Source organism: Sapajus apella, unplaced genomic scaffold (genome assembly GCF_009761245.1).
Source record: "Sapajus apella isolate SASKATOON/1434 unplaced genomic scaffold, GSC_monkey_1.0 scaffold20, whole genome shotgun sequence".
Taxonomy (NCBI): Eukaryota; Metazoa; Chordata; class Mammalia; order Primates; family Cebidae; genus Sapajus; species Sapajus apella.
Window position 1 is genome coordinate 9,086,534 of NW_022436960.1, and position 17,343 is coordinate 9,103,876.

At 33.7% G+C, this 17,343-nt stretch overlaps 1 protein-coding gene across 4 annotated transcripts in view; it reads right to left on the reverse strand.

The window, feature by feature from the left end:
- Positions 1–17,343, reverse strand: part of PPP4R4 (protein phosphatase 4 regulatory subunit 4) — a 114,073-nt gene that overhangs the window by 2,293 nt on the left and 94,437 nt on the right. For 3 of the 4 annotated variants that reach the window (XM_032287537.1, XM_032287534.1, XM_032287536.1), the window contains 5 exons: positions 12,455–12,524; positions 11,933–12,019; positions 11,513–11,606; positions 10,370–10,440; positions 1,882–2,029 (listed from right to left, as the gene is read on the reverse strand). In XM_032287537.1, the coding sequence (XP_032143428.1) occupies positions 1,882–2,029; positions 10,370–10,440; positions 11,513–11,606; positions 11,933–12,019; positions 12,455–12,524 (470 nt within the window). The remainder of the gene's footprint in view (positions 1–1,881; positions 2,030–10,369; positions 10,441–11,512; positions 11,607–11,932; positions 12,020–12,454; positions 12,525–17,343) is intronic. The other variant, XM_032287535.1, reaches the window with a different exon arrangement.

Consider the following 17,343-nt stretch of genomic DNA (forward strand, 5'->3'; position numbering starts at 1 on the left):
GCACAGTGAGGACCAGTGTGCTGAGCTGAACTTTGCACAGCCACTTAGCTGCTGCTGGGAAGGAGGCACACAAGTCTCATGCTCTCTATACACCATTACCATGCCCTGCCTCTGCTTTCATGACTTTGAGACCGAGTTTCATTCTTGTTGCCCGGGCTGGAGTGCAATGGCATGATCTCGGCTCACTGCAACCTCTGCCTCCTAGGTTCAAGCAATTCTCCTGCCTCAGCCTCCTGAGTAGCTGGGATTACAGGCACGTGCCACCACACTCGGCAAATTTTTGTATTTTTTTTAGCAGAGACAGGGTTTCCCCATGTTGGCCAGGCTGTTCTCGAACTCCTCACCTCAGATGATCCGCCAGCCTCCACCTCCCAAAGGGCTGCTGGGATTACAGGCATGAGCCACCACGCCCAGTGATTTCATGACTTACGTAGAATTTCCACAGTATAATCATGGGAGCAATAAATGTATAGCTAAAGAGCATTCTCTGTAAATAAAAGTAGCATTTACACTGCTAACCTGTAATATCATTATTCTTTTTTTTCTATTACTGTTACTTTTTTGTAAGTGTATTGGTCCTCTTTCCTTGAGCTCCATTCAATAAATTTATTTCTAAGCTTATTTCTAAATTTTGAATGAAGTTAGGCATATACATCTATATTGGTATATACACAATGACCAGTTAAAATTCGGTATACATATATTTTGGATGTTTGTCCCTGCCCAACTCTCATGTTGAACTGTAATCCCCAATGCTGGAGGTGAGTCCTGGTGGGAGGTGTTTGGATCTTGGGGGCGGATCCCTCATGGCTTGGTGTTATCTTTGTGATAGTGAGTTCTCACAAGCTCTGATCATTTAAAACTGTGTGACACCTCCCCAACCCTACTCTCTCTTTCCTGCTCCTGCTTTTACCATGTGATGTGCCTGCTCCTGCTTCACCTTCTAACAGGATAATAAGCCTCCTGAGGTCTCCCCAGAAGCAGATGCTTCCTGTAAAGCCTGCAGAACTATGAGCCAATTAAATCTCTTTTCTTTATAAATTACCCAGTCCCAGGTATTTCTTTAAAGCAATGCAAAACAGCCTAAATCAGATCCTAAAAGGGACTCTGGCATAGAGTTTTTACAAAAGAATGCATTTTAAAAACTTTATTCAAAAATGCCCATGCATTCACAAACATATGTTTAAAAGAAAATCTAAATCTTGTTTAAAGTCTGTTCCAACCAGAAGGTTCAGGTGTCCTATATGAAATGGCTAACTTGTAACTATGGTTTGGGTATCCTGGCTGAATCATTTATGCCTTGATATAGTCTCTTACCATGGTGATTTTTATGGTACCCTTCTCTTAAATATTTAAGCTAAAAGACATGAGTAGCACATTAAAAAGAACAATGAGGGGAAAGAACAGAGGCTCTTTATAACTTCAACTTCAAAACATAATATAGTCTGTAAATAACTCCAGTTTATTGGACTCACAATTCTGGGTTCCATGCTGCCACTTATTCTTAAGTGACATCAGCTGTACCCATCTTTCTGCACACTGGGTGATTAAATACCATATCCTTAAGCTAGGTGTTTAAAGGGATGTCTTCTTAGAGATAAATTACCTAAATGCAAACATTTCATAGAAAAAAAATAGATCTCAGATACTAGTGGGAGCCATTTAAATGCTTTCTGCTTCCCTAAGATTACAAATATCTTTGCCATAAGTCATTCTTTATAAACATAACAGAGTCACATGTGACAATAATACCTTCTAGTTTATAACATTTTCTCATTATAGACATTTTCTATTCTTTGGAAAGTATTTAAGTGGGAAGGAAAGTGTGTTGACAAAAAGAGTAGCATAATACACGCAGTCCGACATCATTTGATTACTTACAAGGTAGCCTTCCGTGGTTGTGTATCTTTACTTCCACTGCTCTTGGGATCAAGTGAGTTACCTGTCCCACGGGAAGTACTCGGTAAGGTAGTATTAGGAGAAAAGGAAGGTGGAACACTACTGGCATTGCGAGTCCGGAATGAATCATCTGAAAGTAATACATATAAAGCCAGACATATCAAATATACTAAGAAAGAGGGTAACCAAAGAAAAGAAGAAAAGGTTAATGATAGCTGACTTTTTCACTTTTTAAATCAATTTTATGAGGGTATAATTTACATACAACAAAGAGCAAAAAGTTAAGGTTTTGACATATGTACACCCCCATGAAGATCATGACAATGAAGATGTGAGCCCATCTATCACTATGAAACAGTCCTTCATACCCCATCGCAATCCTCCTCCTCCCTCTCCAAACCACTCCTGTCAACTATAAATCAGTTTGCATTGTCCAGAATTTTATATAAATGAAAACATACAGTATATACTCTTTTTTGTCTGGTTTCTTTCATTCAGCATAATTTTGAAATTCCTGTTTTACGTATCAATACTTTCCTCCTTTTTACTTCTTACTGGTATTGTGTAAATATGTCAAAATTTGTTTACCCATAATATCTGTTGATAGACATATCTATTTTTTCCAGTTTTTATACATTACAAATAAAGCTGCTATGAACACTCATGTACAAGTCTGTGTGTGGACATATGTATTAGTTTCTTCTCAGTAAATGCCTAGAAGTGAAACTGCTGGGTCACATACTAAATATATATTTAACTTCCTAAGAAACTACCAAATTAATGTCCACCATTTCTTTTCCTTCCTGACATTTCTGCCAGGAACATATGAGAATTTTGGAGAGTTACTCCACATCCTCACACACACTTGATATTGTGTCTTTTTAGTTTTAGACATTCTAGCAGATGTGAAGTGGTAACTCCGTGGGTACTTTTATTTTTTATTGCTTTTAAATTTCCATTTCCCTAATGATTAGGATGTTAAGCATCTTTTCATGCACTTACTTGTGTAACTTTTGTGAAGTTCATATTCAAATCTTTTCCCCATTTTAAAATTGGTTGCCTAATTTTTATAAAGACATCTTTGTATATTCTGGATACAAATCCTTTGTCTGGAATGTATACTATGAATATTTTCTCCAAATCTATGCCTTGCCTTTTATTTTTAATGCTCTATTTCAAACCCAGATGCTTTAATTTTGATGAAGCCCAGTATGCTAATATTTTTGTTTTATGGTCAAGATAATCTTTTGTATTACCAAATCACAAAGACGTTCTTCTATATTTTCTTTATGCTTAGGTTTATAATATATTTTGAGTTAATTTTGTGTATAGTGTGAGATAAGATTTGAGATTCACAGAAATGGAAAGTCAGATGCTGCATGTTTTCACTTATAAGTGGAGCTAAATAACATGTACATGTGGTCGTAGAATGGGGAATACTTATCACTGGAGAATAGGAAGGGTGGGAGTGTCAGAGAGTGTGAAGGATGAGAAATTGCTTAATGTGTAAAATGTACACGATTAGGTTACACTAAAAGCCCAGACTTTACCACTATGTAATATATCCATGTAATAAAACTGTACTTGTATACTTTAAATTTATACAAATTTTTAAAAGAATTAATGTTCAGGGTGTGTTTTTGTTTTTGTTCCTTTAATATGGATATCCATTGATTCTAGCACCACTTTTTAAATAGAATTTATTTTTTAGAACAGTTTTAAGTTTACAGCAAAATTGAGTGGAAGGTACAGAGATTTCGCATATCTCCCCACTCATACACAGCCTCCCAACTTCCCTGTCTCCCAACAGTGGTACATTTGTTGCACTGGTGAACCTACATTGACACGTCATTATCACCCAAAGTCCACAGGTTACATTAGAGTTCACTCTTGATGGCGTACATGCTATAAATTTGGACAATATAGAAATGAGTTTCTATCATTTTAGGATCATACAGGGTGTTTTCACTACCCTAAAAATTATCTGTGTTCCACCTATTCATTTCTCCTTTCCCCCAACCTCTGACAACTACTTATCATTTTATTGTCTCCATAGTTTTATCTTTTCCAGGATGTCATATAGTAGGAATGCTACCTTTTCAATTTGCTTCTTTCACTTAGTAGTATGTATTTAAGGTTCCTTCATGTCTTTTCATGGCCTGATGGATCATTTCATTTTAGCACTGCATAATATTCCATTGTCTGGATGTATTACAGTTTGCTTATTCATCTACTACTGAAGAACATTTTGTTTGCTCTCAAATTTTGGCAATTGTGAATAAAGTTTATATAAACATTCATGTGCAGGGTTTTGTGTGGACATAACGTTCTCAACTTCTGCGGATGAAGACCAAGGAGCGTGACTGCTATGTCATATAGCAAGAGTATGTTTAGTTTTGTAAGAAACTACCAAACTGATGTTCCATAGTGGCTGCACCATTCTGTATTCCCACCAGCAATGAATGAGAGTTCCCACTGCTTCACATCCTCACCAGGATTTGCTGTCAGCATTTTGGATTCTGACCATTCTAATAGGTGTGTCGTGGGACTTCATTGTTTTAATTTGTATCGACTTTATGATATATGATGTTGAACATCTTTACATATGCTTTTTTCCATCTACATATCTTCTTCAGTGAGGTATCTGTTCAAGTCTTTGCTCATTTTTTAATCAGGCTGTTAGTTTTCCTACTGTTAAGTTTCATAAGTTTTTTGTATATTTTAGATAAAAGTCCTTTATCAGGTTATGTGTTTCGCAAACATTTTCTCCCAGTCAGTGGCTTGCATTCTCATTCTCTTGACAGTAGTTTTCAAATAGCAGTTTTCATTTTAATGAATTCCAGCTTATTCTTTATTTCATAGATTGTGCCTTTGACATGGTATTTAAAAATGTCATTACCATAAGCAAGGCGATCTAGATTTTCTCCTGTGTTATCTTCTAGGAATTTTATAGTTTTGCATTTTACATTTAAACAGTGGCTCATTTTTGAATAAATTTTTGTGAAAAATCTAATTTTTCTTTTTTTTTGGCATGCGGGTGTCTTATTGGTCCATCTGCATATGTTTGAAAAGACTATCTTTTCTCCATTGCATTGGCTTTGCTCCTTTGTTAAATATCATGTGATTATACTTACATAGGTCTATTTCTGAGCTCCCTATTCTGTTCCTTCAATCTATTTGACTATTCTTTTGCCGATACCACACTGTCTTATTACTGTAGCTTTATAGTAAGTCTTGAAGTCAGGTGGTCTCGATCTTCCAGCTTTGTTCTTCATTATTATGTTGGCTATTCTGGGGTTTTTCTTCTCTAGGTAAACTTTGGAATCAGTTTGTTGATATCCACCAAATAGCTTGTTGGGATTTTGACTGAGACTGCATTGAGTTTATAGATCAAGTTGGGAAGAACTAACATCTTGACAATATTGAGTTTTTCTAGCAATCAACATGAGATATCTCCTTCTTTATTTAGTTCTTTGATTTCTCCCATCAGTTTTGTAGTTTTCCTTATATAGATCTTGTACATATTTTGTTAGAGTTATGCCTAAGTATTTCACTTCTCTGAGTGCTAATGTAAATGGTATTGTGCTTTTAATTTTAAATTCCTACTTTTTCATTGCTGGAATATAGGACATATTGAACTTTGTACATTAACCTTATATTGACCTTCATATATTAACTTTATATTCTGCAGCCTTGCTATAATCACTTCTTAGTTCCAGAAGTGTTTCTGTCAATTCTTGTGAATTTTCTACATAGATAACCATGTTATCTGTGACCAAACACAATTTGAGTCCTTCCTTCGAAAATCAGTATATCTTTTCTTTCCTTTTCTAGAACTTCCAGTATGATGATAAAAAGGAATGGTGAGAGGAGGACATCCTTGTCTTGTTCCTGATGTTAGGGAGAAAGCTTCTAGTTCCTCACTACTGTGATGTCATCTGTAGATTTTTTTGTAGATATTCCTTAAAAGTTGAGGAAGTTCTCTATTCCTAGCTTACTGATGGTTTTTACCATGAATAGGTGTTGGATTTTGTCAAATGTCTTTTCTTCATGTATTAGTATGATCATGTGATTTTTCTTCCTTAGACTGTTGGTGTGATGTATTACAGGAACTGGGATAAATCCTACTCAGTTTTGATGTGTAATTCTTTTATATATTGTTGGATTTGATTTACTAATATGTTTTGGTGATTGTTGCATTTGTAGTCATGAAAGATATTGGTATCTAGTATTCTTTTCTTGGAATGACTTTGATTTTGGTAGCAGGGTAATGCTGACCTCACAGAATGAGTTAGGGTGTATTCGTGTTGCTTCTATCTTGTAAAAGAGACTGCAGATAATTAGTATAATTTATTCCCTAAATATTTGGTAGAATTTATCAGTGAACCCATCTGGGCTAGTTGTTTTCTGTTCTGGAAGATTATTAATTACTCATTCAATTTCCTTAATAGATATAAGCCTATTCAGATTGTCTATTTCTTCTTGTGTGAGTCTTGAATTGTCTGTTTTCTTTTCCTTTTTTTTTTTTTTTTTTTTTTTTCTGAGATGGAGTTTCTCTCTGGCTTCTAGGCTGGAGTGCAGTGGCATGATCTCGTCTCACTGCGACCTCCGCCTCCTGGGTTGAAGTGATTCCCATCTCAGCTTCCTGAGTGGCTGGGACTACAGGTACATGCCACCATGCCCAGCTAATTTTTGTATTTTTAGTAGAGACCAGGTTTCACCATGTTGGTCAGGCTAGTCTTGAACTCCTGACTTCAGGTAAGCCACACGTCTCTGCCTCCCAAAGTTCTGGGATTACAGGTGTGAGCTACCGTGCCTGGATGAATTGTGTCTTTCAAGGAACTGGCCCATCCAGCACCATTTAAAAAAATATTATTCTATCACCATTGATTTATCTTGAAGCCTTTGTTAAAATCAACTTACTATATACGACAACATAGAAAACAATGTCTTGATTTCCAGAATTTTATAGTAATTGTTGAAATCAAACTTACATTTAAGTTATCCAGCTTTTTCTTTTGCAAAACTATTTTGGCTAAGCTGGGGTCCTTTTGCATTTCAATACAGATTTTTAGAATCAGCCTATAAGTTTCTGCAAAAAGACTACTAGAATTTTAATTAGGATTTCATTTAATCTCTGGATCAATTTAGAAAAAAAGTGACATTGGAACAATATTCAGTTTTTCAATCCATAAACATGTTACACCTCTCCATTTACTTAGGTCTTTAGCTTCTTTCAGCAATGTTTTAAAGTTTTATGTATATGTAGCACATTTTGTTAAATCTGTCCCTGGGCATTTAGTGTTTTTGAAGATACTATAAATGATTTTTTTAAATAAACTGTCTTTTTAGAACAGTTTTGATTTACAGAAAAATTGAGAAGACAGATAAGGAATTCTCATATATCCCTTCACCCAATATCCTCTATTATTAACACCTTATATAAGTATGCTATATTTATTATATTTAACGAACCAATACTGATACATTATTAACTAAAATCCATAGTAGTTGTAATTTTATCTAATAACAACTTTTTCTGTCTCGGGATCCCATCCAGAATACTACATCACATTTACTTGTTAGTTCCCCTTAGGCTCTGGCTGTGACAGTTCCTCAGACTTCCCTTAACAGTTTTGAGTGGTATAATTGATGACAGGCCAGAAGTCACCACACAATAAACAGTGGATTCATGTTAAGTAAAAAGTATCCAATCTCGCATTCCAAAATATGACTCTGACCTTTCCTTACAGTTTCATCTAACACTACTCCTTTATATTCACTCCACACTCCAACCAAACTAGTCAACTGTTGCTCCCTGAAAACACCAACAATCATCTTTCATTTATGACTGGTGCTGTGAATGGAATGTTATTCTATACACATCTCTGCCTGTCAAAATCCTAGCATACCTTAAGGTTGATCTCAAATGACACAATCATCTTGAAGCCTGTTTTGAGTCCCACAATTAAATAAGATCTATTCTCTATGCAAATACCTGACACATTTGTTAAAAGATATTCTGCTTCCATTTTCTCTTTGCAGATGTGTTACTATACAGTAAAATTTTTCGGTTTCTATTTTAAGTAATAAATAACAATAATAAGCACTTTTTCTAACCAAGAACCCTAGGAGATATTTCATTCAACCTACAGTTCTCCCTCAACTAAAAATAATATTAAGATAGAATATTTTTCAAATATTTAAATAAAATACCCTCATGATATAGTTTGGCTCTGTGTCCCTACTCAAATATCACCTTAAACTGTAATAATCTCCTCATGTCATGGGAGAGACCCAGTGGGTCTCTCCCAGTGGGAGGTAACTGAATTATGGGGGTGGATTTTTCCCATGCAGTTCTCATAACAGTGAGTAAGCCTCACAAGATCTGGTGGTTTTATAAAAGGGCAGTTCCCCTGCACATACCCTCTTGCTTGCTGCCATGTAAGACATGTCTTGCTTCCCCTTTGCCTTCTGCTATGATTGTGAGGCCTCTGCAGCCATGTGGAACTGTGAGTCAGTTAAACCTCTTTCCTATATAAATTACCCAGTCTTGGGTATGTCTTTATTAACAGCATGAGAACAGACTAATATATTTCATAAAATACCTCATTTAAGACTTTGGATGTAAGTTTTAGAATCTGTGGACCATATCTACTCTCTTGGTTCTCAAGTTCACTTAAAAACTAGTAAAGTGAAAACTAATGCACATAATTAAAACTTTTAAAAACCACTTCTGAATCAATATTCTTAATGATTTTGACAAAGAAATTTCTTAACAAAAAATGTTACCAGATCATAAATAAATATGTTCACTTGCTCAATACAGCTAAGTGAAGAAGTGCCAAGAGGACAGGTGAGATCCATCCAAGTCTGAAGAACCCCTTATGAACATCTATAATTATCCACACCATTACCTCAGGATCCCATCCAGAATACATCACATTTACTTGTGAGTTATCCTTAGGCTTTGGCTGTGACCGTTTCTCAGCCACTCTGTATTTTAAATAAAGTTCTTAAACTCTGAATGTTCCTTAGTATCTCCTAAAGAATTCACTGCTTTACTGGGCTGAAAGTAATCAATGGGTTTATTATATATAGTCCAAGATATGGGGAAAATTTTAGTTTGTCAACTTTCTGTTACCAAATTCTTCTGATAATCATAGTCCACCTTGGAGAACCACTCTATATACTGTACATGAATGTCAATGCTTTAATGCTAGAAAGACTTTCTGTTCCAGCAAATGAAATACTGTTTACAGAACAGCTAATGAGTAAATACATTCTTCATGAGAATTTTTAAAAAATTAAAGATGACAGAATACTCAAAATGCAACCTTAAAAGAAAATGTAACTAAGCTCTTAAAAATTTCAGATCTTTGAGCAGGTTCACTATTATTTATACTAAAAAAAATTACGATAGATTAACAGTAAAATTTTCAACCAACATTTCCAAGGCATAAAGTTAAAAACACACATTTAGCCACTAGTAATTTCAGCAATATATTCTACATTATTAGTAGTATAATTCTATAATCTATTCTATAAACCAGAGGTCAGCAAATTACAGTCTGTGGGTCAAATCTCGCCCACGGCCTGTTTTTGTAAATAAAGTTTTATTGGAACACAGCCATATCTATTCATTATGTACTGTCTATGGCTGCTTTAACTCAGCAACAGCAGAGTTCAATAACTGTGACAGGGCTGGATATAGTGGCTCACATCTGTCATCCCAGCACTTTGGGAAGCCAAGGCGGATAGATAACAAGGTCAAGAGATCGAGACCATCCTGGCCAACGTAGTGAAACTCTGTCTCTACTAAAAATACAAATATTAGCTAGGCGTGGTGGCATGCCCCTGTTATCCCAGCTACTCAGGAGGCTGAAGCAGGAGAATCGCTTGAACCTGGGAGGCGGAGGTTGCAGTCAGCCAAGATCACGCCACTGCACTCCAGCCCAGGCGACAGAGCGAGACTCAGTCTCAAAAAAAATAAAATAACTGTGACCGACCAATTTGGCCAACAAAGCCTGTATGTTTACCCTCTGGCCTTTCAGAGAAATGTGCTGACCTCTGCCACAAACTTCTAAATACATAATACTGTAAATGTTTAGCTGTTCATCTAGATTTATAGTGAAGTCCCGCTGTTTTTAACCTCCTTAAAAATCATTGCAAAATCTTTTTGTCTGTGCCTCAGTAAGCCTTCTAAGTTTGGTAAAACCTACCCTATCACTTTTGTTCTTCCTCTATTTTAAAAGTATTAAACTCCAAGCCTTGACTTTTTACCTTGAAGACAAAATAGTTTAGTCAAATATTTTCTCAACTGCTAGAGAAAAGTTTAATTTCTTAGGGATATGATAAAGATATAAATTTAGGAAAACACGGCATCTAGTAGTAAAGAAATAATTCATTTAAGAAAAATCATATTTTATTAAATTTAGCAAGTTTTTGAAGAACTTAGATTGCTACTTACCAGTTAATGAAAGCACAGAAGTCTTTCCTAACCCTGAGACAGAAGCTGTGTATCCTGTTGTAGAACTTTTACTAGAAAACAACATGATTTAGTTTAAAATATAAAAACACACTTCTTACAATCTCAGTCATCTAACACTTGCGCTGTTTTACTCTTATTTTTAATGCTTTCCTCTACTTATGAAACAGTTGTTGCTTTTATTTCTCATTTGTTTTATTATACTCATGCCTCATAACACTTACTTTGTCTATAAATTAAAAGCATTTCCTTAAACTTTTGCTTCATCAGAATTTCTTTTGATGTTCAAGCAAGGCAGCTAAGATGGGTAAAAATTTTCTTGGAAATAAAACTTACCTTTAGTTATAATCTCTTTTTTCTACCTTAAGATCACTCTATTGGCTAGGTACTCTTGATGGATCTATTGATAATGCCCCAAAACACAGCTAAAATTCTGGAAGAAGCTATCTTTAATAAAAGAAAAATACTTTTTTCTGAAAGATGGCATTTATCTTGATAGACAAAGGAATACTTTAAAAAATATTTGTTCTCTTAAACTTATTTTACATGTCAATTGACATATAGCTGTTTATACAGCACATATAAAAAATCATTGTAATTTAATTTATATTGATTCTCTCCTAATCGTAACTGCTTGTAATTTTGTCTCCTGGGCTAAAGGGGAAGCCAGACATTCATCTATTGTCAGGACAATTCTGCTGTGATCACTTTATCATATGAACATGCATGTGGCTTCTTTATAGACAGAAACAATATTAGTAGCAAATAGATGTCCATACATATTTAGAAAATGGGGCATACTCATACCTATTAAAAGTTAAGTGGCATATGTGATATAGTACTACTTCCCTCATGAAATAATACACAGATTAATTCTATGATATTATTAAATTGTATCATGGCAGCATTCTTCCTAGAATGCCAGGATACCTATTTTTTGTGAAAATTGGTGGACATCTCTTATTTTTAAATATAACAATCCCTACAGAAGAAAATTGACAAAATACTGGCCTATAAAAAAACCTCAAAATTAATTTTGATTTTTATAAAATGTAAACTCATATATATGAAGATGTGAATAAAGATAAAAATTATGTTAAAAATTGAAGAGCTGAGAGATCATACCTTGCACATTTCTCTAAGTTGCCATATTTTGCATGAAAAGCTTGATTATTAAAAGACTGGCTTCGAATCAGTTTGGATTTCTTGATTTCTTTACCTAGAGTAATAAGCAGAAAAAAGGAAAATGTATTAAGTTCATCCTTAGCTGCCCCAACCTCCATTCCCTACCCAACTACCATCACTTTTAGTAAAACACAGATGGCTTTAGCCTTTTTTTCCTTAGTTTGAGCTCACTGAAGTATCTCTTACCGATACTATCCATTAAGAACTACCAAAACAACTAATAATAGAAGGTGAAAAGTGCTTTAGAATGAGATATTTTATCCTATTATATCTCATCTAATAGAGTGACTTTGCCAGAAATTAATTTTTATAAAAGGAAGAAAAATTATTAAAAAGATATGAAAAGAAGTTATTTCTTACTTGTTGATGGGGTGACAGAAGAAGGTCCAGGAACAGAAATGGGGATGTTCTTGGGCAGACTTTGTGTTGGTGTCTTAGTGTCTCTACCTAAAATAAACTCTGTTTTAAATTCTGTAATTTCCTCTGAGTCCTTATTAATCTCCATAAATATACAATACAACCCAGATAATATGAATCATTATCCCTAGCTAAGGAGCTTTCTTTTCCAAATATTCTTACTTTGTAATATTTACATATTTCAATCTTTGTTATTCAGTGATCAATTTCACAATCTTACAGCTGTTATCAAGCTTTAATTTTTTCTTCTGAAGGATGTGAACATCCACTCTGGTTCCTGTCTTTCATTCATGTATTCTTAACATCTGTACCACATTAAGCAGCCAATTTTCAAACTGACTTTTGAAAAATGAAAGAAAGTAAAGCAATTTTCCATATAAATAAAAAATTCAGCATATTGTTTCAGAATACCAGGATGCAACATTAATTTTGTAACTAAGTGGTGAAGACAGAAAAACTACTTACGTTTCTTTTCATACATTTTATCACTCATGGGCCTTCCATCATTCTGTTGCTTTTCTTTCTCTAATTGTTCCTGTTATTAAGACAGTATCTTGTATTAAAGGTACAACTTAAATAGGTTTAGAAAATTGTTCTGAGAAATTAAGCATTCAAGATTCAAATAAAGTTCATAAAAAGGAAGTATTTTTTTTTCAATGTTGGTGTCTAAAAAATTCAGGGTCCTTGGGGGTTTGTCAAGCTAAAACAATGAGTTTGGTACCTCTGTAATAATGAGCCTTCATTTTCTAGAAGGTATTTACTAATTTCCCTTAGCAAAATACCATTACTTTGGTCATTTCCATTTCAGATTGGTAAATGGTTAAATAATATCTTTCTTTAAAAAGACTGAGAGAAAAGAATATGGCCTCAGATATTTTTAAATGCTTTATTTAAGTATAATATATAGAGAGAGGCCAGGCACAGTGGCTCACGCATGTAATCCCAGCACTTTGGGAGGCTGAGGTGGGTGGATCATCTGAGGTCAGGAGTTCAAGACCAACCTGGCCAACATGAGGAAGTTTCATTTATGAAATTAGCCAGGCATGGTGGTGCATGCCTGTAATCCCAGCTACATGGGAGGCTGAGGCAGAAGAGTCGCTTCAACCCAGGAAGTGGAGATTGCAGTGAGCTGAGATTGCACCACTAAACTCCAGCCTGGGTGACAGAGTGAGACTCCATCTCAAAAAAGAAAAAAAAAAACAAACCATGTATATATATATATATATATAAAATATTTCAAATATATATAAAATATATATATTTATTTGAAATATTTTATATATTTCATTATTTTATAAAATATAGTGTACTTTTACATATAAATATATATAGCTCTTTATATACATATATAAATATATGTATCTCTTTATAAAGTACATAAATTATAAGTGTACAAACTCATAGCTCAAGGAATTTTCCAAAATAGACACACTTGTATAACCAGCTCCAATATCAAAAAACAAACCATTACCAAAACACAGGAGCCCATTATGCCAACAGAATAGGCAAGAAAATCAAGAAACACAGCAAGTTCTGAACAAACTTGGTATAACTGACATGCACAGAATACTACAGTATTCTCCTTAGCAAAATACCATTACTTTGGTCATTTCCATATAGTCAACAAGTGTGGAATAAACATTCTTTTCAAGTACACATATAAACTAAGGGAAAATATGGAGAAAAGAAGATAAAGAATTTCCACATAGATGTGGACTATATAAAAAAATTAAATGGAAATTCTAAAACAGAAATAAAGCATAAAACTTCACTGGGTGGGATTAACAGAGTTAACCCTTTTCTACATATTTCCCTCTATTATCTTGATCACATTAATCACAGTTATCTTGAAGTCCTTGCCTACTAGCTGCAATATCAGAATTATTTGTGGGTATCTTTCTATTGTCTGTTTTTGTCTTGGGCTAGGTCATTTGGTCCTAAAATTTTTTGAGTCTTCTCTACAGCTTCACCCACTGGCAATCCTGAATTCTAATCTTGTTTTGAAAGACTGTTGAAATAATAAACTTTGCTTTTCAGAGGATTTCCCCTTTAAGCACACAAATTCTCAGCACAGAAATAGAAAATATAAAAGGAACCGAATGGAAATTTTAGAACTGAAAAATATTGGAAATAAAAAAATTCACTGGATAGGCTCAGCAGCTGAATGGAGGGGACAGGGAAAGAGTTGGTAACACTGAAGATACATCAAGAGAAATTATTCACATTGAGTAGCACAGAGTGTTTTAAAAACTGAGAAAGAACAAAGCCTCATAAGTCTATGGACAATAATAAAAGATCTAATATATATGCAATTAGTGACCCAGAAATAAGAGACAGAAAAATTGAAATAGAACATATATTTAAATAAACAATGACTAAATCTTCCCAAATTTCAGGAATGATATACGTTTACAGATTCAGTAAGATAAGCAAATCCAAATGGGATAAACTTCAAGCAAATAATGCCTAGACAACATCAAAAGCCAACTGCTAAAAACAAAAGATAAAAGAAAAAAATACTTGAAGAAAAAAATACTGAGAAAAACAATGCTTCATACAGAAGCACAAACAATTCAAATGAGAGTAGATATTTTATCAGATGTTATAGCGGCCAGAAGACAGATAGAAACACATTATTACAATGCAGTAAGGAAAAGGCTGTCAACCCAGACTTCTATCCCCAGTGAAAATGTCCTTCAGGAATGAAGTAAAAATAAGATATCTTAGATAAAGAAAAAATAAGAGAAGTTGTCACCAGAAGATCTGCACTGCAAGATTTGGTAAAGAAAATTCTTCAGCCTGAAGGAAAAAAAAATACCAGAGAAAAATTTAGATCTTAAGCAATTAATGAAAAGCACTGGAAATGGTAAACATCTGAGTAAACATAGAAGTTAATACTCTTAAATTCTTCAAGATATATATGACAACTTAAAGCAAAATTACAACACTGGTGGGGTCTTCAATACAGACATAATTCATATGACAACTGTAACATGAAGAATGGGTGTGGAGAGGGTAAAGAGATTTGTATTATTGTTAAGTGACATGAGATAATAATAACACTATGTAGACTGTAAAAGGTTAGGTATGGATATTAAAATCTCTAGAGAAACCAGCAAACAAATTCCAGAAAATAGGAGAAAGGAAGAACACAAATCACTAGCACAACAATAAAATGGTTATCACCATAGATTAATACCATAATTAAAAGGAGAATATTATAAATAACTTCATGACAACAGATTTGTTTAAATAACATGTAAACTAGAGTGGGGGGGAAGCAATTTAGCAAAATTGACAACAGAAAAAACAGAAGATCTACATAATCTAATGTCTATTAAAGAAATAGAATCAATTATCAAAATACTTCCCAAAATGAAAACTCCAGGCTTAGATAACTTCACTAATGGATTCTATAAAACACTCAAGGCAAAAATAAAACCAATTTATACAAACTTGGTCAGAAAATAAAGAAGGTGGGAATACCATCCATCTTGTTTTATGAGGCCAGAATAACATTAATACCAAATCTGATCCCAAAAATGACAAAACAGGGAATTACAGGCCAATTTCACTGAATCTATGAACACAGATGTAAAATCCCTTAACAAAAACATTAACCAAGAATTCAACAAAGAAAAAGGATAATAAACCATTACCAAATAGAGTTTATCTCCAAAATACAATATTGGTTTAACATTTGAAAAATAAGTGTAATTCAGTGTATTAGCAGAATGAAGGAGAAAAGCCAAACATCATTTCTAGATATAACCAAATGCAACAACCATTCATAAAAAACTCTCAGCAAACTAGGAGTCAGAAGTAACTTCCTCAATCTGATAAAGGGCATCTACATAAAACCTACTTCTACCATCATACCTGATAATGAAAAACTGAACTGTTTGCCCCTATGATCAGTAAAAACACAAGGATGCCTACTTGTACCACTTTAATTTTACTAGAGGTCCTGGACCTGGCAATAAGATGAAAGAAAGAAACAAAAGGCATAAATATTGAATAGAAAGAAGTAATCTTGCTGTATTTAAAGAAGGTACAATGACTTACATAGAAAATCTTAGTTGTAGAAAATCTAAAAAGCAATTTATAGAACAAATAAACAAATTTAGAAAGTTTATAAGATACAAGGTTAATGTATAAAAATCAACAGTATTCTTACACTCCAGCAAACAAAAAACTGGAAAGTGAAATAAAAAGGTATAATTCCATTTACAATAATGCCAAAAACATAAAATACCTAGAAATAAATTCTAGACTTCATACCAAAATTCAAAGGCCCTAGACTGGCCTAAGCAATTTTAAAAAGGAACAAAGATGGAAAACTTACCCCACCAAACCTCGAAAACACTATAAAGTTACAGTGATCGAGACAGTTTGGTATTGCTTAAAAGATAAACTTATAAATAAGGGGAACAGAATAAAAGGAAGTCAAGAAATAAATACATATGTGTACAACTAATATTTTTTAAGGATGCAAAGGCAATTCAATGTGGAAAAGAAGGTTTGTTAACAAATGGTGCTGGAATAAGTGAATATTCCCATGGGAAAAAAAACATATCTTATATAAAAATGTACTTAAAATGAATCATAAACCTAAATGTAAAACCTAAAACTAAAATTTTTCAAAGAAAACACAGGAAAAAGTCTATGATCTTGGGACAGACAAAGGATTCCTGGAGCAAAAAAGAACCGTAAAATAAAGAATTGATAAACTAGGCTTCAACAACATTAAATATTTCTATTGTTCAAAAGACACCATTAATAAATGAAAAGATAAACCTCAGGCTCCAATAAAATACTCATAACATATAGATCTGTCAAGGAAATTACATTCAGAATGGATTAAAAGTTCTTACATCTCAATAATAATAATAAGAAGCCACTTAAAATTCTGAAAACTTCATCAAATAAGAGAGAAAGATGGCCAGTAAGCGAAGACAAGATGCTTGACATCTCTAGGCACCAAGAATGTAAAAAGAGATTTAAAAAAAACAATGAGATACCATTACATACCCAATAGCATGGCTGGTAACTAAAGCTTTTTACCATAGACAATAGGGATATAAAATGGTACAACCACTTGAAAACAGTTTTGTTTTGTTTTTGTTTTTTTTTTAAAGTTAACCAGGCCATACAATCCAGCCATTCTATTCCCAGGTATTTACCCAAGAGAAATGAAAACATGTCTACCCAAGGACTTCTTCACTAATGTTCAAAGCAACTATATTTGTCATATCCCCAAATTAGAAGTAAGCCAACTGTACACAAAAAGGTTAATGGATAAGCAAATTGTGATATATCCATAATATAGACTACTACTCAGAAATAAAAAGGAA